The 23,191-nt window shown below is 46.4% G+C and overlaps 1 protein-coding gene and 1 long non-coding RNA gene across 2 annotated transcripts in view; one reads left to right on the top strand and one right to left on the bottom strand.

Moving 5' to 3' along the window:
• LOC142804196 (uncharacterized) overlaps window positions 1–23,191 on the top strand; it is a 232,430-nt gene that overhangs the window by 141,681 nt on the left and 67,558 nt on the right. The window lies entirely within an intron of this gene.
• Window positions 1,116–1,948, bottom strand: LOC142802672 (uncharacterized). Its single transcript, XM_075887644.1, has one exon. The coding sequence runs from the start codon at window positions 1,938–1,940 to the stop codon at window positions 1,116–1,118; it is 825 nt and encodes a 274-aa protein (XP_075743759.1). The 5' UTR covers window positions 1,941–1,948.

Below are 23,191 nucleotides of genomic sequence, written 5' to 3'. Positions count from 1 at the left end.
TCCTTCCCTTCTGAAGCTGGAACAAGCAGTGAAGTACGACAAGCAGTGCATCCTGACTTCTGCACGCACTTTCTAGCAACATATCCAGCCATGTAATATGCTAGGCGAGAGTCACTTTTTTTTCCCACAAGGCTGTAATGCTCAGTTGGGACAGCAATACTGTCATGGCAGGCAGCACTTTCTATCACGTCAAGATCTCCTTGAGCGATGTGGTCATCAATTGTTTGCTGCAGGCTTGTTGCATCTGCCGAGTGTGCTTCTCCAGTGTCGAGCAGTGATGTAAGCACCAATGGTATAACGCTCGCACCGTGCACTGGCTTAGCTAGGCTATAGTAGCTCAGGCAGTTGACAGCAATTAAGAACTGCTCTGGGGTCGGATGGTCATTACAGCCCGACGACTGCCGCACAACTCCAAACAAGTTCTCGAGTGGATTTTGGCTTAGGTTACTCGTCATCAAATACCTGTAGCTTAGTTCTGTGGTAACATAGTCCAGTAAAGAAAGCACACTGGACAGCGTAACCCTCAGGCCAGTAGCTGTCTGCTTGCTAAGGAACCCGACGCCCTTGCCAACATGCTGCTTGCACTTGTCAATGTAGTCTAGAAAACTGGAGAGCGCAGAACTACCACTTGAGTGCGGCCAAAGAGCCTCGGACTTGAATCTGGAGGTCATCAGTTCGATGAGTTGGTTCATCAGCCTGTATATGCAAAAAAATCTTCATTAGAGCTGGGTTCAACAGTGATGGCCATTAACGCACTCTTGTCTTTTGCCCAAAGAATACAGCAGATACAATATATTTAAGTACCTGAAGAATGATTCTGTAGCATCAACTGCACCCTTTCCATAACGTGACTCAAGGGTGTCCTTGTAGTGGTGTAGACCACGCAGCACAAAGTCTCCGAATAGCTGGAAGGCAAGGGACACTCTCATCTTCTCGAAGTCATTGGGCTGAAGGTGGCTTGTAGTCAGCCCTGGCATAGCCTTCAAGGTGATGCTGTCTTTGTCCAGGTTGAAAGCCTCGGCCACAAAATACACTGACACCTGCATCAATATAAAAGTGCAGTGATTAGCCAGTTGACTTAATATAAAATGTTAAGCAAGAATGTAATAAAACATTTATACCCGTCCATTTGGTGTGCTCAAACCACCTTTCAAGAGGGAGTTACGGAGGCACTTCACTAGATGAGGAAAGTCTGACAGGAAATGAAGGTTCCTCTTGGGGTCCACAGGATGCTTCACCTTGCACGTTATTTGGATCCCCATCGATGTCCACATTCGTCTATTCCACGAAGCTCCGTCGCAGGTTATGAAGTCGACAAAGAGTCCTGCCTGTTCTGCTAGGATCATTGTTTCGATCAATATCTTGCAGAGAAGGTCGCCCTTAACATTTCCGTGCGCAGCAAACACCCCCAAAACCTGAGAAAGTTTGCCTGCAAATGGCACGAACATAACAACCATACCACGGTCGCAAGGAAGGTTCGCATTTGCCCGTGGTATAAAGGGCCCCATGTCGACAAAGCCTCCGATTCTACCAGTCTTGTCAATTGAAAGGTGCTCAGACAACTTCATTTCGTCCACCAGGATGCCGCCATGATGGCTGAAGGTGTCCATTGTGTCTGTTTTCGTCTTCAAAGTTTCTAGAACCTTTCTGTTGAAACCGAAGCCACTCCTGTACGAGGCGGTGTACTTCCGCAGAGTAGCATCGCCCAGAAGCACGAGAATGTTGTGTCTTCTTCTTCTCAGATGTCTATAGAGCTTCGGACTTCTCATCTTCATGAGAACGCATTCGAGCAACCATTCATTAGTGAAACGCATGCCATTTGTGCTCTTTCGCTTTGATGCTCTGAAACAGTGCCGCACATTTTCCTGCTGCTTTGGGGGCAGCGTAGAGATCTTCTCTTCCAGTGTCTCTTCTTTTAAAGCCGCGTTTTTGGCTCGCATGCCCTCAATTCTACCTTTCGGGCTCAGCACCTTTTTAGAAACGCGCCTGTGCTTTTGCAAGGTTGACCTCAGCCTCTGGGCAGCTGTCCTCACTTGCTTTCGGTGACGGCACTTGAGCCAAGACATTCTTGTGAGAAGAGCCTTTCGAAGGTACCGACAAGACAGGCAAGGAACTCCTGAAAAGCATGGTAATGTTATTTTGTTGGGTTTGCTAAATGACTTCTCTAGTATACCGCTGTGCAAATAAACATAATTCATCAGCACCAAATATATGTCACTGCTGCTGAGGTAAAGTAAGTTCACGAAGCTATCAGCCTTCAAAACAATTTCTGTTACGTCTCAGGAGCTCGGGCAAAATATCTCACACTTTTTAAGTTTACCATGTTGCCTTATGTGCAAATATACTACATGTACACAAGTGAAAGATTAGTTTCGCCCTTACTTTCTGTCACTGTCGTTACTGCGCATCTCCGGCTGTAGAAAGCGCCGCCAATGACGGCTGTTTTTTTCAGGAGGCTCTTTGTTAGCTCCTCTGCGATGATCGCCGATGTAGACATGGCACCAGGGCATTTCAGTAAGCCTGAGGCTCGAAGAAGAACTCCCTCAGCTTCCCTTACAGTCTCGATACGTCCTTCAGTGATCAATTTCCCAGCGAGGAATGTCCTGAATGAGACTTCTTGGTCCTTGCTTACACTGAAGAGGACCGAGTGGTCCGAGTTTACGGTCCCTGTGGACTCTACAAGCTCTCCAAGGGCGTATACCGTACCTTCAAAGTTTGGAAACCGATGGCACGACCAATACGCAGACGGAGTACTCAGATTACACAAATTGTCAGCGCCAAGCACTGGGGAATCAAATCCGTCGCTTTCGAACGGCTCTTCCACAGCCGCAGTGCTGCATGGGCTTTCAACTTTCTTCCTTTTGCGCTTTGTATCATCAAGCTTGGCTGGTGCCTCCCGTTTGCGAGGTGCTCGCTTGGGAGGAGCTGTCGAGCTCAAGTACTTTGGCGCATTTGGCAATACCGTAGGCACTGCGTCACTCGTTAGTGCCGGTGTTCCGCGCTCAATCCTCACCTCCTTTCCGTTCACAATGTGCACGTAGTCCCGCTGAATGTACCGCTTATCGAAGTGGAGCTCACACACTGCGCATTTGCTATCCAGGGGTTTGTCGCTCCGATGTAAGTTCTTCTCCCAGAGCGCCCGACGAGCTTCATCTTTCGGCACGCTGAACAATGAAAGCAGCTTCTCCGCTTTAACGCCCGAGTAACCGGTGCGACAGCCTGGCGCATAACAATGCCGATGCCTGCCTTTCGGCATGGCAACACCGTTTTCACACACGAGTAAACGGCACCGAGTTGCAAAACATTTCGCGCAACACGCAGTCCCCGTCGCCTTCGCTGCAAATTGCAATGGCCCGGCGGCAGACGCGGAGGAAATTTCCGAGTCGCTTCGATCGCAGTGCCCCCACGCTAACTTTCCGCAGTTCGGGCTTCGCCAGGAAGCGTAGGCGGCGCCCGGCGATCGCGCCACTCAACCTATTCTAGTACACTCTAACCGAGCGATCGCGCGAAAACGAGCACGCGACACGTCGCGCGAACGCCCTGTTTCGTCGCTCATAGCGTCGCTCGTCGCTGTCGCATGCATTTTCGCGCTTATGTGGTTTGGCCCTAAAGCGTGAATAAATCAAGTAAATAAGTACATCATTTGAAAGATGAAATATTGCTAAGCTTTTTTGTTAGATAGTAGGCAACGTTTTTAGATAGCTTCAGTTGGCAAAGCGCGCGGCATTCCATTGGCGTGGGGCGGCTTACCGCAATCGCCAACCAGGCGGTGGCGCTGCGGTAGCGTTAGGATCGATCTCGGCGCGTCGTCTGCTACTGCTACAACGGGAAAGGCGCCGACAGGAGACTACCGCAGCGGTTAACTCTTTTATTCGAGAAGCAGAAGTGAAACTTCGCCCGCATTTAACCTTTACCGAAAAGAGCTTTTTCGTTTTTTTCGCAACATTATAACTAGAAACAAACAGCACGTAAGACATGACAAAAAGAAAAGGCAAACTGTACAGCGCGCTTACCTTCATTCCTGTTCGCATTGTAGCCGGCGTTTATTTTTGGCCAGTATATGTGCAAATCACCCCAGGATCCCGTAATGCTCAGCGATATTCTAACCTTACCAGAACACGTGTTACACGACCAAAATCCACTGAAAAGCTTAGAAAATCAAGAACCAGCAAGGAAGCCAGAAAAAGATTGTTTTGTAATTTTTATTTGACGTCATGAAACTGAAAGCAGCAGCTGCATTATTTACAGGGACATATTTACAAGGGTTAAGTGGTCAGAGTTGTACTGCAAGCCTTCACATCAGCTTCACTTTCTTTCTAGCAGATGCAACTTTTTCTGAAGAGCTGAAGCTTTTACAAGTATCTCTGGCAGCGAAATGCAGTCTTAGCACTATGTAGGAGTGAAGAAGTTCTGCCGTAGTGGTGACCTTGTGAACAGAACAGCCCACACTAGTAATGTCGCAGTCCTCAAGAGCGTCGAGGAGGCTCCAAAATGTCTCTGAGCAGAGCCGGTTCTTTTGCAGCTCATCCGAAATTTTGGCTTCGATGCCTCGAAACATACAGAAGAGCTCCCATGATGGCAATTTGAGGCTCCCGTGCTTAAATTCCCTCTCCAAAGTGAGAAATGCCTCCGGGCACTCCGCATTTTCGGACTGGATATTACGTACACAGTCAGAACACCTCTGATGCTTGAGGTAAGAGTGGACAAGATAGCTGCACAAGTAGTAAATAACGCAGTCCTGTGCTGCTGGTGTGCAGTACCCATGATGAGGTGCTGTCGGTGTTTTATTCTGTGCAGTAGAAGAGATTTCTGCCAACTTCGCTCGAATAGCCTCCTGGAGTCTTTCGTGGGACGACAGTGTGTCCTTTCTTCCCCTTTTCATGGTGTCTGCAACAGTGGCAAGCACAAAAGTCTGCTCATCACTCACGTTCCCAGTGACACAAGTGCTGATTGGTGTATACAGGCTCAGAAGCCTATATATGTGTGCAAAGCTGATTAGGGTAGGGTGATCCTCATCCCCTCCAAAACTTCTTGTCACACCAAAAAACCTCTGAAAAAAAGGAAGACGTGTTTTTTTATAAAAGCAATGTGCGCAAACATAAACGTGATAAACAAAAAGAACAAACGGCTTACCTCTAAAGGATCCTGGTTTAGTTTGCCCGTGAGCACATAACGCGCTCCTTTAGAGAGAAGATCTGTTATGAGGTCCCGTACAGATGCAAGCGTAACACGAAGCGACTCCATTGTAACTTGCGATGCAAACATCACTGTCCCATTGGTGATATGGTTTTCTTCGGTCTTATTTACAGCATCAAGGAACTCCTGGATGACCTTCAAAATAAGCCAGTGAGTAAATTAATTTCACAACAATGCAACAGATGTTATGAAGCATTATCTGTACTATTTCACAACAGTGCAACAGATGCTGTAAAGTATTGTCGTTACCTCAACTTCCTTTGACGAACTTGTTATTCCAAACTTCGGAAGCTTCACATTCAGGGCACTGAACAGGTTGTTCACCATGAGGGTGAATTGAGCAGTTCCATGGCAGTCTTTCAGGTCAGGCTTCTCTAACCGCTGGTACACTTTTAACCCAATGGCAGTGCTTCGGCTGAAAAGCTGAGAACAACATATATGAAAAATTTACGGCTTTATTTTTATAAACAAACATTTATGCATATAAACAAGCAGTTGTAAACTATGAAAGGCATCTAAATATGGTAGATAGGGCATTTTTGTTTACCTGTACAGCCAGACTCACGTTCATCTTTCGCAGATTGTCTGGGCTCACGTGCTCTTTTGTCAATTTCGGAACCACCCGAAGCTGCTGTTTCCCATCTACTTCTTGGAGTCTTCGATAGTGGTCAAAGTTTATTTTGTGTTCACCGATCTGCAATTTTTAAAAACAACAGCGAGACGAAGAAAGGTGTTCCATTGAAGAAGCCACTCCTTAATTCAGATTGCTCACGCATGAAAAATAAGTAAAAACATTCTAATCTACTTACCATGCCATACCTGTGGCGCATGAGATGGTTCCTTATGCACTTGATGATGTGCGGTACATCGCACAGGAAGTAGAGCTGTTGATCAGGTACACAAGGATGGTCAACTCTGTGTTTCGGTTCATGAAGCTTGCCTTTGATACCAAAACATGACCACATGGCCTTGTTGGTGCTGGCACCATCACTGATAACAGCGACGACTGTTGCATTGTGCTTGTGTAACTGCAAAATGGCTTCTAAAACAAGCCTCGCTAGCACTCTTCCAGAAGCTGCATGGCACAAACATGAGTACCAAAGCGTGGTCGGTTGTTGTTTCTGAGTCATAACCATCTCCATAATCAACGAAGCCATCAACCTTGTAAGTACTCTTGTTAAATGCGACAACCTTTCGCATCTTCATCTTGTCCAGTACTAGCGTTCCGTAGCATTGTACTCCTGCTTTGTTCTTCATAAAGGCCCCAATACTGTCAAGAGACACCTTGTTGAAACCGAATTCACATGGCATTCCTTTCATCATTTGTCTCAGCCTTGTGGTTGTTGGAAGTGGCATGAGCTTCATTTTTGACATTAGTCTATAAGCTCTTGGGCTTGAAATTCTCAATAGAAGACAAGTCATGAGCCATTCCTGTTCATAACGCCTTCCTCGCGGCGATTTCGCCTTTGCGACTTTCAATGCTGACCTAAAGGCAAGTTGCTGTGCTTGCGGAAGACTTTCCACTGCTTTTTCAACTTTGCTCACTGAAACTTCAGACAAACAGCGTCTCAGTATAGACACTTCTCTCCTAGCTCTTTCGCGAAACACAGTGTCCCTGATGGCCTTTTTTTTTAGGTTTTGAATTTCACGTTCAGCCTTCCGTTTTGTGCTTTTTTTAGGGCGACGCTTCATTCTATCACCAAAGTTTTTTTTTTGTTTTTTTTGCATGGAGGGCACAAGTGCTCACCTGACAGCACCATGCATTTTTTGTTTCGCCATACACCCTGCCTTTTCATGGCTGCCTTTGACGATGAAATACCTGGAAACAGCTCACATTTACACCCAGGGCAAATATTGAGTGCATCTATGTAGCGAAGAAACATTGTTAAATTCGTCTGGCTTGTTAGCAGGGTCGGAATGTTTCCATCTTTCTCGATGTAGCTGCACGGCGGGACAAGCATACCTCTTGAACTAACTTCAGTCGCGAAGTCTTGCCGGATTACAACCGCCTTTTCAATGTACACAACGCCCCCAGACTCTTCGAGTTTGTAGAAGATAACTTGGATGGTAGAAGCCCTCACATTCCACGAATCAAATGTCGGGCTGCCCTGCACAACAGCAAGCCAGGGCGCAGTTCCTAGCGTGATAACATCGGTGCATTCATCAACATTCATGCCGTCACATGCGTCAGTTTCGTCGTACAAATATTCATCGCTTTGGCAGGAAGAAACTTCGGCGGAAACCACTGACCTCTCTTTGGGTGGCTTTCTTGCTGACTTCGGCACCGTTGGTTTTGAGAGATGCTTAGGTACGTTCGGAAAAATTCGAGGCACAGCGTGCTCCTTCAGTGTCCATCTGCCTCGCGGTATCGTTACGGTTTGACCGTTCGCTGTATGCTCATAGCAGCTTATGATGTCTACAGGCTCGAAATGAATGTCACAGACGTACGTTTTTGGCGTTACCTTAAAGTTCTTTTGTGGAATCGCGTTTTGCCATGCCTTCAGTAAGTCAGGGTCCTTTGGGGGCTTGAAAAAATGTCGTGGTCTGGGATTTGCAGCTGCCGAAGCATACCCCGAACGACAGCCGGGCGCGCTGCACGTCGGCATGTCGAGAATCCGCGCTGACACTTCACGGTATTGACTGCAAAGAGTTCATACCACTGTAGAATGTGTCCAAGCTGGAAGTACAGGCGTGATGAATGTGCGAGCGCCAGCAACACACCAAAAGCACGTGTCTGAAGCAAACGTCACCGCCACTCACTGCTTCCCAACCGATCTCAACGGAACGCCAGCGCCACCTTTCGCAACGGCGAGAAAACGCCGCCGCCTCTCGAAGCGAGTTTGCAAACTGAAAAGTATCTAAAAACGTTGATAGTAGGTAATAATTTCCTACAGCTTGCCTACTGAAAACTTGTTTCGAAGCAAAAAAGATTGTCTGTCTATTTGGCGAACAGAAGCCACAAGCCATTCCGACCTCAGCCAGTCGAGCGTTGCTTTCTCACGGGTATGGCAACGTTACTAGACTAGGTTCACTTGCCAAACTCTCCGCCGACGCCGTGCTTCGCCGGTGTCTCCACTTTCAGTTTGTCCGACAGGTGGCGGGAGCGTTCCGTCGAGATCCAGCTTTCTCAGCTGCTGCGCCTGCTAGGCGCTATACGGGCGCCGAATTAGCGCGTTTCTTCACGCGTAACCAGATGGAAAACTACAAAAACATCACTGCAACACATCCTAGCCACTGAAGCTCCTTTTATACTTGTATCAAAGCATGCAGCGCGACATGCTTTCGAGTAATGAGTTCGAAGCTGCCGGAAACCATCTGTCGTTTCGCTGCTTTTGCGCATGCCCTGCTTTTTTTACTATCCGAAAATGCGCCGTTGAGAGAGAACACACATGCTGCATTAGTATTGCGTCCGATTCATGCGGAAATAAGAGGTGGCATCCCTGCCCGTAATCATGACTCGGGGGGGACCGTTTGATCTACCGGCGATAGTAGAATTCATTTAGTTCCCAGCGGCGTCTTCGGCCATCTGGGCTAGTAGCACAAGGCCTGCGTAAGCGGGTCTGTGCTGAGCAGCGCGGCCTCCCACTGCTTCTCATTCGTGATTTGGAATAAAATGGCTAATAGTCTATAGGGGTTTTTCTTCGCAGGGCCAAATCACATGCAAAGTAAACGCTTATTCATGCATCTTGGCAGGCACAGAATGACCACTGCAACTAGCAATTTAGCACGAATTAAAGGTTAACAAGGTAAACAGCTTTCGTTCAGCAGTTTATTCATAAATGCACTGGTCTTCCATTTCAGACCACACTGATCAACAGTACTGTACAAGATGTTTTAGCAAACCGGTCCACAACACTGAATAACAAACTGGTCCATGAAAGCAACATCCCAGCAATTGTTTGCATTGCTACAGTCCAGAGAAAGCACATTTTTTCTAACAGGTTTTCACAAAAGCTTAGCACGCTTCCTGGCAACTTTAACTTGCACACTTGTGTCTTTGTGTTGCCGTAGGAACCTTGCATAAAAATGCATGCGGGTGACCAGGTAAAACTTCATGATGCGTGCAGAGAGCTCTTTAGAATGAACACCACATCCGACTTGTGCAAAGCTGTGTCCTTGTGTCAAATCTTTGACAATGCACCAAAACAGGTCTCCAAACACTACGTTGTCCCTTGTTCTTTCCGTTATGGCGCTCTCAACATCGGTAAGAAGTGATGTCAAATCTTTTGATGGCAGCTGGAGGGCTCCCGGAACAAAAGACCGCATCTCTGTCAGAATGGCTGCAGATGGTACGTCATTAGTAGCAAGAAGAGTAGCCTTACAGTCCCCGCAGCTCAAAAACTTTTCTGCTTTCTTTACTACGTATCCTGCCAGGTAGTACAGAGCAGCATCGTGTGGAGTTGGTCGACCATAGTCGTGCTGGTTTGCATCCTCTTCTGGCAGCTTCTCCAACACAATGCTGTGCATGAGCTGTCCAAGCTTGTCTTCTCGCTCCTTCTTCTGATGAAGGACTTCCAGCCTCTTCGAGCTCAGGCTCTCCTCCATGGTGACGAGAACAGGATCCGCATCGCCAGTGCAATTTCCTTTTGTCGCCATTTAAAGGAGTGTACAGGCTCAAAAGCCTGAATATTTGGCCGAAACGTACTATCGTAGGGTGATCTTCGTCACCACCAAACGACCTCATGACTCCAAAAAAGCGCTGGGGAAAAAAAAACTGTCAGTGTGAAGAGCAAAACAAGGAATGCAAAATTACATCAAAATGAATCCTAAAAATACCTACTTTCAATGGGTCCTGGTTCAATTTTGCAGACAGCACATATCTCACATCCTTGTCAAGAAGCAGGGTGATTATGTCCAGAACTGACATCAACGGGACTCGCAGTGATTCCGTCGTCAACTGAGATGCAAACAGCTTTGTGTTTTTTTCAATGCTGTTCCTTTTGGTCTCATTCAGCATGACCAGGAAGTCTTCTATCACTTGTAGCATAGCAGACAAATGCCCCCTTTAATATATTCGACTCATAGTATAACACAATAAGCATAAGGAAGCCCATTACCTTGATCTTGGGCGAGTTCTTACGGATGCCGGTAGCAGGGTGCTTGGCATTAAGGACATCAAACGGGTCGTTAATCTGCATCGTGAACATTTCAGTTCCCTCACTGTCCTTTAAGCCTGGCTCACGCTGCTCTCTGTAAAACTTCATCCCAACGGCGACGCTCCTGCTGAGTAACTGAAACAAAGGTTTAAAAAATCAAGTATTTGCATTTAGAAAACTTGAATAAAAACTAAATGTACGACACCGGTTAGGTATCTGTGTCGCAAGTCTGACATTCATATTTTCCAGCTTGCTTGGCTTGACGTGCGAAGATGTGAACTTTGGAACAATCTTGAGGTGGCTGTCCTTTTCAGCTTCGTACAGGTGGACGTAGTGTTCGAAGTTTATGCAGTTGGTGCCAGTCTGGTAAAAAACAGCAAGAAAGGCATAAGTAAATTTCATGTAGGCTATTTGTGCAATCCCGTTTGAATTACCTTTGCATATGTGTGTGTCAGGAGATGGTTTCTCACACACTTTATGATGTGGGGTACATCACATAGGAAATGAAGAAACCGTCAGTCTTCAAGCGTCGGGTGAGGAATCTTGTTGACAGGGTGGTGCAACTTTCCAGATATGCCAAGATGTGTCCACATTGATCGGTTGTTGCCTGCACCATCACTAACAACACCCAGAACTGTTGCACCATGGCGCTCAAGTCGCAGCACCGACTCCACAACAATCTTGGAAAACACAGCCCCAGGAGCTGCCCCCCTAGTGGCGAAACTGGCAATAGGCTGAACCCAATTGTGAAACAAAGGGATGAACAGCAGTACAAGGGCATGGTCAGCCAAGATGGCCTTGCTTTTCTCTCCCGTGTTTTCAAACTTCACAAAGCCATCAAACTTGTACGTGGATTTGTTGAAGTCCACTCCCTCTCTCAGCTTGATTTCATCCAGCACGAGCGTACCACACTTCTCAACATCACGCTTGCTTGAAAAGAATGCCTCGAGCGCTTTCAGGACCACTTGATTGTAACCATACTCACAGGGTACACCTGAAAGCACCTGGTTAAGTCGACTTGTAGTTGGTAAGGGAAGCAAATTCATCTTACGTATCAAATTGTAGGCTTTGGGGCTTGAAATGTGGAGAAGAAGGCAGTTCAGCACCCAACTTCTGGTGTATCGCACACCCTGTGGTCCCTTTGCTTCCATTTGTTTCAGAGACATCTTGAATGCTAGTTGTTGAAGAGGCGGAAGTGACATTAGATGCTCATTGATTGATGAGGATCTTTCGCTTGTCAATTTCTCTTGTAGTTCTGCCATATTCTTCATGAAAGACACTCTCGCAGCAGCTGCCCTGATGGCTTTCTTTTGAAGGTTTTTCACCTTTTTCTGTTTGCACACCTGCCTTTTTTGCTTCTGAGAATTCTTTTTCAAAAGCTTGTTTTTTTCAGTGCGGCAAAATGAACACGTTGACTGCTTAGCTAGTGCCTGGCATCTGAGTGAAAAACCAGTGCTGCTTTGCACGTCGTATCCAGAGCATGCATGAAGGCTGTGCACTTTGTTTATCCGGTCACTAAGATCTAGCATGGTCTTAATGCTGACGCTCAGAAAAGCCTTCGCCTCGCGGCCTCTCGCACTTGCAGTTGCCACTCCGTCACTGCTTACAACGACGCACTTTTCGATTTGCGGCGCCTTATTTGCGGAGGTCAGTTTGAAAAATGCCGCAAATTTACCGCTGCCGTTTTCCACAGTGATTCTTTGCCACGATGGTGGTAGCTCAACGCATTCCATTTCAGCAAACGACGGCACGGATGGCTCGGGCATATCGTCGACCACGACATCGGCAGGAATTGTGCGGCAAGAAGCTTGTGACTGCGGTGATGCTGTTCCTTGGTCAGCGTTTTTATTGCTTTCTCGCTGCCGTTTCCGCCTCTTCTCCGCTGGCTTTGACAAGTACGAGGGCAAGTTCGGGAAGACTTTAGAAAGGGCACCCTTGACGAGACTCCACTTACCCCTCGGGATTTCAACTGTTTCTCCGTTGATCACGTGCACGTACGTTTTGCGAATGCCCTGATCGTGAAAGTGGATGGAGCATACCCTAGACTTCGTTGTGAGGTCTCTGTCTGCGCGAGGTATTGCCCTGTTCCAAGCTGCGCAAAGTCGCTCGTCGCTGGGAGCGGAGAAGAAATGCCGGACCGACGGGCTAGTGTCGTTCCGGTACCCATTGTACAGCCAGGTACGCAACACGTCGGCATGATTTGGTCGGCTTAGGGGCACCCACAGTCACCCACAGCACTGCATCGAACAAGGCTATCGATACGTTCAGGCAAACACATCGGTCTGAAAACGCGCACCACACAAAATCACCAGGGAGTTAGACCGACGACTGCCCAAACTGGCTGCGCAGCGCGGCTGGCGAGGTGAAATCCGTGGAGCCGGGTGTGACTGCAGCGCCAGTGGGAGCAGTATCGGTGGCGGATCCGCGCAACGCAACGAAGTTTGTAAACTGAACCTATTCTAGTAACGTTGGGGTATGGTGGCTAGAAGGGGGAGAGGTTTTTCGGCGTGCACTATAGAGGCTAGAAAAGTTTTCCTAGTGTCGGGAAGGGGCGCGCCGAAGCGAAATAGTCTGCAATGATCCACAGTAGATGGCGCCACGGCTCGCTGGTGCGCGGCTCTCGTGGGTGTCTGCGCGCTTTTGTGCGGCTGTTCGCGTGCGAGCATATTTTTTTGGCCGCTCACTACAAGTCCTCCGCAGACACACGAAAAATAATCAAACATGCGATTACATACACTCACGATGGCGATCTTGTGAGCTTGACAAGCGCACATTACGCGACCACGGTTTGGGTGCACAAACCTCATCGGAAGGGGTAGTTTGATTGCGGGGATTATGCCCCTGACACACGGGCACCCTGAAGTCCTTTAGACAAGGGGACATCTTTCGGAAAGGTGTTCGGGCGCAGTGACACACGACAAAGGAGTAACTCCTTCCCGGCAAAGATCCTTTTCGCAAAAGCAGATCCCACATCTACTTTTCTGGCAGGAAGGGAGTACTCTCGCATACAGTGTGCGTAGTTTATCAATAGAAGAAAACGTGTCGCAACACTGCGGTGCCCTGTCAGTATTTTTTTGCGCTGAGAAAATGTTTTCATTTTCAGCAGCAGTGCGATTTGTTGAAAAGTAAAGGCCTATAGTCTGTCCATACTCTCAAACGCCTGCATTACGTCACTAGCGCGATCATGTTAAGGTTGGCAGCGGCAGTTGCTGTGTCGGGCTCACTTGAAAGCACTGCTTAAAGTGGCCGTCGCCTAATAACGGCAATGTGTCTTCGAACCAGCGTTCGTTGCGCACATAGGCCCACCTTTCGCCGTTGATGGCTCGGGGGGACAGTGCGGAAGCAGTCAAAATGAAGCTGTTCATGACGAGTCTTTGTTTGAGGCTCATCACTCTTGCCTTCGCAGCGTTTAGCTCATCTTCGATGGAGCCGAGGGTGACAAGAGTCAGGCCCACCTCAGCTGTTTCTTTATCTCTGTCTCTGCGCTGAGACATCGCAGGACCACGATGAAACACGGCACGCCGTCACTGACCCAGCTGGACGCAGCCATGTAAAAGCAGGACAAAAAACGAAAACAGCAAAACACAGACTGTTCATAGTTGCCAGACGAACTTAAGTTGCTGCTAAAAATGCAAAAAAGCGAAGAAAAATTACAGGTATGCGCATTATAAGCCACCAGACAATAAAAAAAACGGTTTTATGCTCCGGCGTCGCTGAATGTGATGTACATGTGCAGATTCTTTTTAATATTTCCAATCTTGCTGCTTCCACAAACAGCGCCATTTTTCTGCAGCGTTCTTCTGAGGCACCGCCTAAAGCAGTAATCCGGTGCCGTGTGTCATCAGCGCCACTCTTTTCTGCAAACGGTCCCCTTAGACGACAAAAGGGGTTTACTTCAAAGTACTTTACTTTTGCCCGTCTGTCACGGGTATTAACGTGCCGAAACTGCGCCTTCGTGGAGCGCTCCCGAATAATTTCGACCACCAGGGGACCTTTAACGTGCGCCGAAATCTCGAACACACGGGGTTTCTTCCTTTTCAACTCGCTCAGAAAAGCGGCCGCCGCGGCCAGAAATTAAACCCGCCTCCTTGTACTCAGCAGCACAACGCTTTAGCCATGCACTAAGCTACTGCAGCAAGTGGAAGGGGCAGTTTTTCCTTTATCGGCCCTGTACGCCTGGTTCCAGCCACCTTGAGTAGTAATTAATATATTACTACTATTAAGAACATAGCGGAAGCAGCGAGTTATTAAATACAGCTGAAGTTTCTAATACAAGAACTACCACACAACAACCCCAAACATAAAAGAATTCAAGATTGTCAATGAGCATTTATTGCAGCGTTACAAAATGAAACTTCAAAAATCACACATTTTGAAAATTAACACACATTTCCATCTTTGGGAGCAAAGCAAGAAATAGATACATAATTTAACAAACAGTCACATTGTCGTGCGAAATATAAAAAATACACACAAGCACAGAACATTTTACACTCCAAAAAAGTATGCACGACGGTGCGTGTATAAGGCTAGGTCACTCTGCTGAACTGCAGACGTTTTTATTGACATCGCCTCATTTTCAGAAGTTTTTGTTTTTGCCTCTGAGTGCTCCTCTCCAGGTTCTTTGCTTTTGCAAAAAAGTGTAATCGGGTCAGGGCATAGAACTTAATTATGTTCCTCGTAACATCCCTTCCGTGTTCGCTGCACCCAACTTCTTTCAGCTGAGCTCCATGCAAAAACTGCAAAAAGTCCATCATGCTTCCAGCATGAAGCTCATTTCTGCTGAAGAACACAGTAAAGGTGTTTTCAAGATTCCCAACGAGCTCCTCGACCGGCTTGAAAGGGTAAATTAACCCAGCATGATCAAATTCTCGCGTAAAAAAAGCATTATCATTGCACTCTGCTTGCACAGGCAAAATACAAAGAGAAAAAGTGCATTCAAGGCATGAAGACCTTTTGAGGGATTTTCTCACAACATAGCCTGCTATGTAAAATACAAGGCGGCTGTCACTGTGCTTTTCAATGCAGCTTTTGTGATCAAGCAGCCCTTGTGTTCGCAACACATATTCTGCACGCTTCAAGTTGCCATCATCCAAAATCTCGTCAATTACTGCTGATATGTGGGCTGACTTTTCTCTACCAAGGTCAGATGGTCCCAAAAGTGCTGTGACAAATTCTTCGGGAGTGTTCCCATTCTTAGGGGACGGTGCTGGGCTGTAGAATGACAGACTGTTGATTATTATCAAGAACTGCTCCGGTGATGGGTGGTCATTGCATCCGAAAGACTGCCTTACAATGCTGAACACATTTTCCATTTTGTCTTGGCTTAAATTTGCCTTTAAGAGATATTTAAAATCAAAAGAGCTACTCAAGTAGCAAAGAAGTGACAGCGTGCTTTTCAAAGTCACACGCAGCCCACAGGCAGTTCCTGGACTCAAAAACCTGCCACCATGCTCAGCAGCGTGTTGTTCCCACTCAGCCAGGAATTCAATGAAATTGTCGAGAAACTGCGCACTCGGCGAGTTTGGTCGGAGGCCTTTCTATGGTGTTCTAGATGTCATGACAAAAATCAGCTTCTCCATGAGCTTTACAAGCTCTTCTGTAGGTTGGACTGCTCGGAATGTTTTGTTCAAGAGTTCTTTATAGAAAAAAAGCCCCTTAAGGACTTCTTCACTGAACAACTGAAAAGCTAAGTTCACCCGCATTTTCTCAAAAGAATTTGGCTGAACTTGAGACTTGGTAATGCGTGGCATAACTTTCAGTGTTAGAGAATTCTGGTCCTCTTTCCAGGCTTCCTTAATTACATCGGCATGGGCATGACCAGTTGGAATTTGAAGACCTTTTGACACGAAAGCATTTCGCACACATTTGACCAAATGAGGAAAGTCGGAGATAAAATGCAGGCTTCTTGTTGTGTCCACTGGATGGGGAACTTTGCACTTTATTTCTTTGATGGATGCTGCAGAGGTAAGAAAATTTTGTTACTTAGGGCAACTGAGCAGGCTCAATGGGATTAAATACAAGTGTCGTGACAAAAATTGGCCTACCTTTGATCCCAAACAGTTTCCATAAACTGCGATTCCAAGGAGCCCCATCACTGGTCCAGTAGTCGACGAAAAGGCCAGACTTCTCAGCCAGAGTTGTGTCATCCAGAAAAATTTCGCCTTCAGAAGAATGTTCGCCTTCACGTTTCCCTTGGAAGAGAAAACCCCTAGGATCTGGGTCCAGTTTCCTGGAAAAGGAAATAAAAGGGCTTTGTTAAGTGCAACAACTTTGCAAAGAGAAATGCTTGTGCAGCACAATTTAGTTCCAAAGTATAAAGTATCAAAACGTGAAAAAGATTATACTATCATCACATGCTCTACAGAAAACTCATCCTGGAAAGGCTGAAACATGGTGGCAAGGCCGTGGTCACTCACTGTAGTCTCGTTGCTTTCAGTAAATGGGCCGAGGTCCACAAAGCCGCTCAGTTCCCCAGAGGTCTTGACAGTGATGTTCTCTGAGAGTTTTATTTCGTCAAACACAAGACCACCATGGCAGCTGTGTGCACTCATGCCTTCAGTCTTCTTCTTCAGTGCCTCGAAAACGCTGGCATTAAAGCAAAACGAACTCTTGAAACCGGCCATGTGTCGGTCTAAACAGGACTTGCTGGACAGAGCCAGTATCTCATGCCTCCGCACGTGCTCATAAAGCTTGGGGCTCTTTATGCGCATGAGTATACACTCCAAAACCCAGAGTTGGTCGTACACCATGCCCCTGGTCGACTTTCTGGAGGCAGCATGAAAGCATGTTTTCACAGCAAGGCGTTGTTTGGGAGGCAGACCTTCGATCCTCTCATCCAAGGTTGAACTAGCGATATTCTGGTTCATTATCCTAAGATCTTCTAGGCTTCTGCGTGCCCTTGTCAGCTTTCTTTTCGTTCGGAACAACTCGAGCGACTTTCTGGCCAACCGCTGTTTGAAGCTTGTGCTGCGTTTCTTCTTCAGCCTGTACATGTGATTCTGCACCAGCTTCCGAGTGTATTTACAGCGCAAACAGGATTTCCCGTCGGGGCTGGTCACCAGGCAGTTCTTTGCGATGTGGGCTGCACCAAATTTCACGCACTGGCCACTTGCTACTGGCTCAATGCCACATCCTGGGCAAAGTTTCAGTCCATCGGCCTTCTTCAGCGCCTCCGCAGCGTCACACTCGTTATTTACGGGCAGTTCGTCTGTCTTAATGCCGCGGCAGAACACGGTGCAAAGAAATGAGTTTTCCTGCGCCGCGGTGGCTTCTGTGCACGCTGAAATTGTAACGTGTTTCATAACACGCAAATCGCCGGGTTCTGAGATTGTGTGCCAGGCGAAACAGAGGGCTGTAGGCTCACTTGGCAAGACAACCTTGCTGCACAATGGGGATGGCAAAATGATGTCCCCAAGCAGCTTGGGTGGCTGCAGCGTTTCCTCCGGGCAGACATCCATCTCAACGACTACATCAACGTTGGTGTTGGAAGCACTTCGTTTCGCCGGTGCGGCTTCGGTGTTACCGAAGTCTCTAGCTTTCCTTTTCTTCGGCACCTGCTTCGTGAAATACAAAGGAGCATCAGGAAATATAGTAGGGACGGCGTCCTCTGTAAGCGCTGGACGTTCACGGTCAAGTTGCACAGTTTCTCCATTGATTACGTGCGTAAACGTTTTCCGGATAAATCGTTCATCGAAGTGGCACGAACAGACAACACAGGTGTTATCCAATACTTTGTCCTCCCGCTTGATATTTCTTGCCAATTCCTTCAAACGAGCAGGGTCGGTTGGAGCACGGAACAACGATACCTTTTGTGTTGACGACTTGTATCCACCTTTACAAAGCGGCACAAAACACGTTCTTGCCTTTTTAGATGGCATTATGGCGCACACAACGGTTCAAAACGCTGCCTCACATCGTGTCTTGAGCACACAGGGAAGAAACAAGGAGCACGCCAACAACGCACGTGCTAACCACACCGAAGAAAGGTATACGTTTACGCGCCCTCGACTGCTGCGTGAGCCGCTGCTGACAGCGCGCCACCGACACCCAGCGCCACCACCCGGCCGCCGTTCCACTCATCCAAACTACTTTCAGCGGCGCCGGGGTAAGAGACGCCCGCTCCGGACACTAGGAAAACCTTCTAGCCTCTATAGCGTGCACATGAAGGCGAAGGCGTGGCCAATATGTGTGAGGTCACGAACTTTTTTTTTTTTTTGCTGTGAGCCGCATTATATTTTTTTTCCCTTATTTTTTGTTTCTTCCTCGCGCACGCACGCGTTGCATTTGTGCGCACCGGGCCTAGGCTTGTTCGGCGGATGTGCCGTGGACTATGCTAACAAAAACAACTCCGTTAGCTAACATGACGTAAAGTAGCTACACTGGAATGGAAACAGAAGGTGCGAAGTATGCCGTGGTGCCGTGCGTGACTTTGTGGTGCCTTGGGGGTTGCGACCTCTGCTGCATTTATTGATTGCTTGTTGTAGGAAAAGGGCAATGATTTCATGAAAACACATTCTGACGACGTATTTTTTTTTATAAATAGCCATACTTGTTAAAAGCATATATGCACCTGGGCAGTTAAAGAGGACGGCCGTGAATGTCGCTGTACATGAATGACTGCATGCGCCTTCGGAATACTCGGGCCAGCGCGACCACCAGTCGTGAATAAAAGATTGCTGCCCAACAGGTCGTGTAGCCGATTGCAACAGCAGCTGCAGACAATTTTGCCCATGGTTATCGCATATAAATATATGCAGAAGGTAACAATTTTGTGTGCCCTCATGAAGCTTCCGACAGTACTGGTATGACAATAATTAAAATAAAAACTAAATCAAATCTTGTCCCTATTTATAATGACGGAATCTGGGCTGGTTAACATTGTTTAAGAGCTGGAGCCGACTGTCACCCTTTTAAACAAGCGCTATTCAGAAGTTCTGGCTTACATTTATTTTAGATTTAAAGGTACTTGCCTTTCTGTTTGGTTCATAAAAATGCTCAGACAAGCTCCGCCCCACCATGCTCATCATTCACGATTGGTGCTGTTCCAAGAACAATTGGATAAGGCACTTGTACTTGTTTTCATTGCTTTGACAATTTCTTATTGAGTGGCTGTTGCTACTGTGAGTGGAATTTTTGTATTCATGATAACGTGATCTACCGTTACCTTCTTGTTTCTACAACTTAGGGACTCTAAGGTAATATATAATATCGCCAACATTGGTAAAAATGAAGCTGTCTAATGTTTAATTCATTCTATTTTTTAATAAAAATTTTCAAGGTATCTTAGAGGAAAAGTCATCATAATGCAGCCCATTGCGAATTGTTGACTTTGTTGACTTCATAAACAAGAAACTAAATCACACAACACATGGCATTTTATTCAGGCACAAATACAAATTCACAACGTACATTTGCACACAGAATTTAATTACTAGAACAAAAATACAAGACAAATAATTTAAAAACAAATTGTACAAATGATAGCTGGTAACAATGGAGGTTAAATACATTCAACAATGTAGATCAAACAGTGTAAGCTGAGAAGAGGCTACTTTTTGATCAAGGCTTCGGTAATTACAATAATTTCATTTTTATTCGACAAAAAGTGTGTATAATATTCCAGCCGACTTAAACAATGGTCTACGCAGTTCAACACCACATCTGAGCGTCATGCTTATCCCAAATACAAAGCATTTGAACATAAGAGCACCACTATCTTACTGGGCTGAAATAGTAGTACTAGTAATAACAATACATTACATATTCACATGACAGAAGTGAATTACATCTTCACAGAAGCACAACATAACTACATGGATATTTCAATGTCTGTTAGAAGAATGCATGCTGCAGCGATTGATAGGCCAAGGTAAATTATTGACAAAAACTCCTCCTTTCTTATAGATGGATGGATGCCAATCATATTCTGAAGCAGGATAGACACTTAGGTTGTACCAGTGAGATAAATTAGAACAGTTGGATAGGCAAAGGCGCATGCAGTCACATCACTTGTTTCACAAACCACAAGTAGTTAAAAATACACAGATGGAAATGACTAAAACTAACTTGAATAGTGTGGCTAAAAATAAAGCACGGAAGAAAAAATGAAACAATAACAAAAACAAAAATATCTAACAGTTCCATGAAAACACTGCTCAGGGAAATCAGCTGCAGCAATTAAAAAATTATACAAGGCAATAATGTACATAGCACTACAGTCATGACCTCATTCCACTTGGCTATTAATTTAAAACAAATGGAGACATTATTTTTCACCTTACGGAGCTTTGTTGTATGCTTTTCGCAGCATCTCAGCTTTGCTACCAATGCGCCCCTTAGATCTCCAGTGTTCTTTGCTTGCTGGAGTGGATCTTTTCAGTTCTGACACATCATCAGGTTCTTTATGGTGGCTATGTCTGCACTTTGTTCCTGAACAACCTTTTGTTGGTGAGCCTCTCAAATTTAGGCCTTCACTTGCTTGAGTGCCCAACTGCAGCTGTGCAGAGCATTCTTGCAGCTTTTCGAGTACATTCTCTAAAATTTTGCTGTCTGTGCAGTAGTAAGCCAGATTTTTTGCTTTATCAAATTCCCTCAGTACTTTTGATTTCATTGTGCCCACACTGGAAGATGACATTTCCAAGTCTGGCACACTTTCAAAAGTCTCACTGGTGATTGCAGTTTCTATGTAATTACTGCTAGCATCACCAGTGTCATGCTCCTCGTACCCATGGCTTTCTGCCATGACGTGATCATCGAGAGCCATTAAAGGTTCATTTCGATACCCTTCGGGAAGCTTGTCGAAACCCCAGTCCTTATCACTCAAAAAGATGGCACAAAAATGCTTGCATGGAAGCTTGTGCTTTCTAAAATCATGACAGGTGCAGCTTGGTTCGGCAAAATCTACACAATGCGAAACTTCCTCAGAGCTAGAACTTTTCACATGGAAAGTGCCTTGGCAGGGTACTGGCGTCACAGACTTCTGGTCAATGTCACCAGCTGCAGCAAGCCTGCTCATGATGTGAAGCACTACACTACGTGGTCGGTTATGCAAGTACTCTGGCACTGCATCATGATAATGCCTGTAATCGGATGAAACTTTCAAATTTTCTCTATGGAAGTGTTGTTCCGTCTGATAGAAATGTCCTGAGGGTCTGGATGAGGCCAGTCAAGCTGCGTCGGCCACTTTCCGACTTGAGATAGTGCTCCTTGAGCATTTTGTTTTGGGCCTCAGTGCCGTTGTTGGTTGTAACGCATAGCCCAGGCCTGAAGCAGGTTGCCCACATTATACTCACAGGGAGCCAGTGGCCTTCCACGTAGCTTCGAAAGGCAGGGCTGCTAGCCCACAGGTCGCTGCCCTTCATTTGTGTGACCGCTGCGGCGAATTCTTCGGCAGTGTGTGCTCTGGCCAACTGACGCCAATACAACAATGCCTGATCTCGGTCAGTGCCATTTTCTTTTTTCCGCAGCCACCGGTCCCAGGCTTGCTCTCTGTGAAAATCACACAGTGCTATCTTGCCTCTTGGAAAAGTTGAATTTATGGCATTCATTTCGGCTTGGGAATAATCGATCATCCAATATTCTGGATTGAAACTAGGGCACCATGATCTGAAAATCTTAAGTGCTGCCGAAATGCACTCTGACGTTTCGAACTGAACAATGAAAACGCCTACAATCACGTAGCCTGTTGGTGTTTTTACCACAAGAAAAAACAGGGGAAGTGAATAGTCAGTTGTTTTGTTCGTTGCATCCAGGCACACGACATCACCCGAGTACTTCTCCATGGCCATCTTCATGAATGCAGTCAGCATACAAAACATCAATGTTTGTTCGCATTTATTTGCCATGCCCTCAAGTATGTTGTCCTCGTCATTTATCTCTGGTGCAAGTGTTTCGTCCTGTCGCTGGTTTTTGTAGGGCGAACTGAACAATGAAAACGCCTACGGTCACGTAGCCTGTTGGTGTTTTTACCACAAGAAAAAACAGGGGAAGTGAATAGTCAGTTGTTTTGTTCGTTGCATCCAGGCACACGACATCACCCGAGTACTTCTCCATGGCCATCTTCATGAATGCAGTCAGCATTCAAAACATCAATGTTTGTTCGCATTTATTTGCCATGCCTTCAAGTATGTTGTCCTCGTCATTTATCTCTGGTGCAAGTGTTTCGTCCTGTCTCTGGTTTTTGTAGGGCTGAAAAAAGTATTTTCCCACGGGGTCCTTTTCTTGTAGCTCCTTAAGCAGCCTGCCTGCATTGGCCTGGTCCACAGAACTGTATCTGTCCTTGCGGATACATGACTGTATATGTGACCGTATGCCTTCTCTAGTTGGATAAAAAGCTCTGCATGAAGGTGGGGGGTTAGGCTTGCCAGCAAACAGGACATGTTCGAAGTAAAACTGCAGGCATTTCTGCACTTGACTGACTGAGGTGGTGCACTGCTGAACAAACATGTTGATCTTCGCTGACACCTCAAGGTTCATAGGCTGCCCGTAGGCCAGTGCCATTCCAAACGTGTGAGCAGTGTGGCCATTCATAGACGAAAAACTCACGTACACCCGCACCTGACGTGTGACTGATCCATCGCCTGAACTTAGCGCCCTCTCCAAACGTGCCAGGGTAACTTTCGAGGCCACTTTCCTCTTGTAGGCAGAACACGCTGGAGAAAGTTCAATCTGCAATGTAAATCAAGAAAACCTTTAAATCTGCGCACATAATGGCATGTTGTTGATGAGACATATATACACAGATATACCTTGAGCACTTGCAAAAGTGAGTAAAATAGATTTTAAGAATATGCAAACTTACAAGCACATTTCAGACTTCCACCATAAGCCATTGATTGTAGCGTATTAAGAGCCCTACCTTGGTAAGAGAAGATGGTGTAAAACCTGATTTTACAAAG

Source organism: Rhipicephalus microplus, chromosome 3 (assembly GCF_043290135.1).
Source record: "Rhipicephalus microplus isolate Deutch F79 chromosome 3, USDA_Rmic, whole genome shotgun sequence".
NCBI lineage: Eukaryota > Metazoa > Arthropoda > Arachnida > Ixodida > Ixodidae > Rhipicephalus > Rhipicephalus microplus.
Note: the sequence above shows the minus strand (reverse complement) of the source record. Positions and strands in the feature narration are given on the sequence as shown.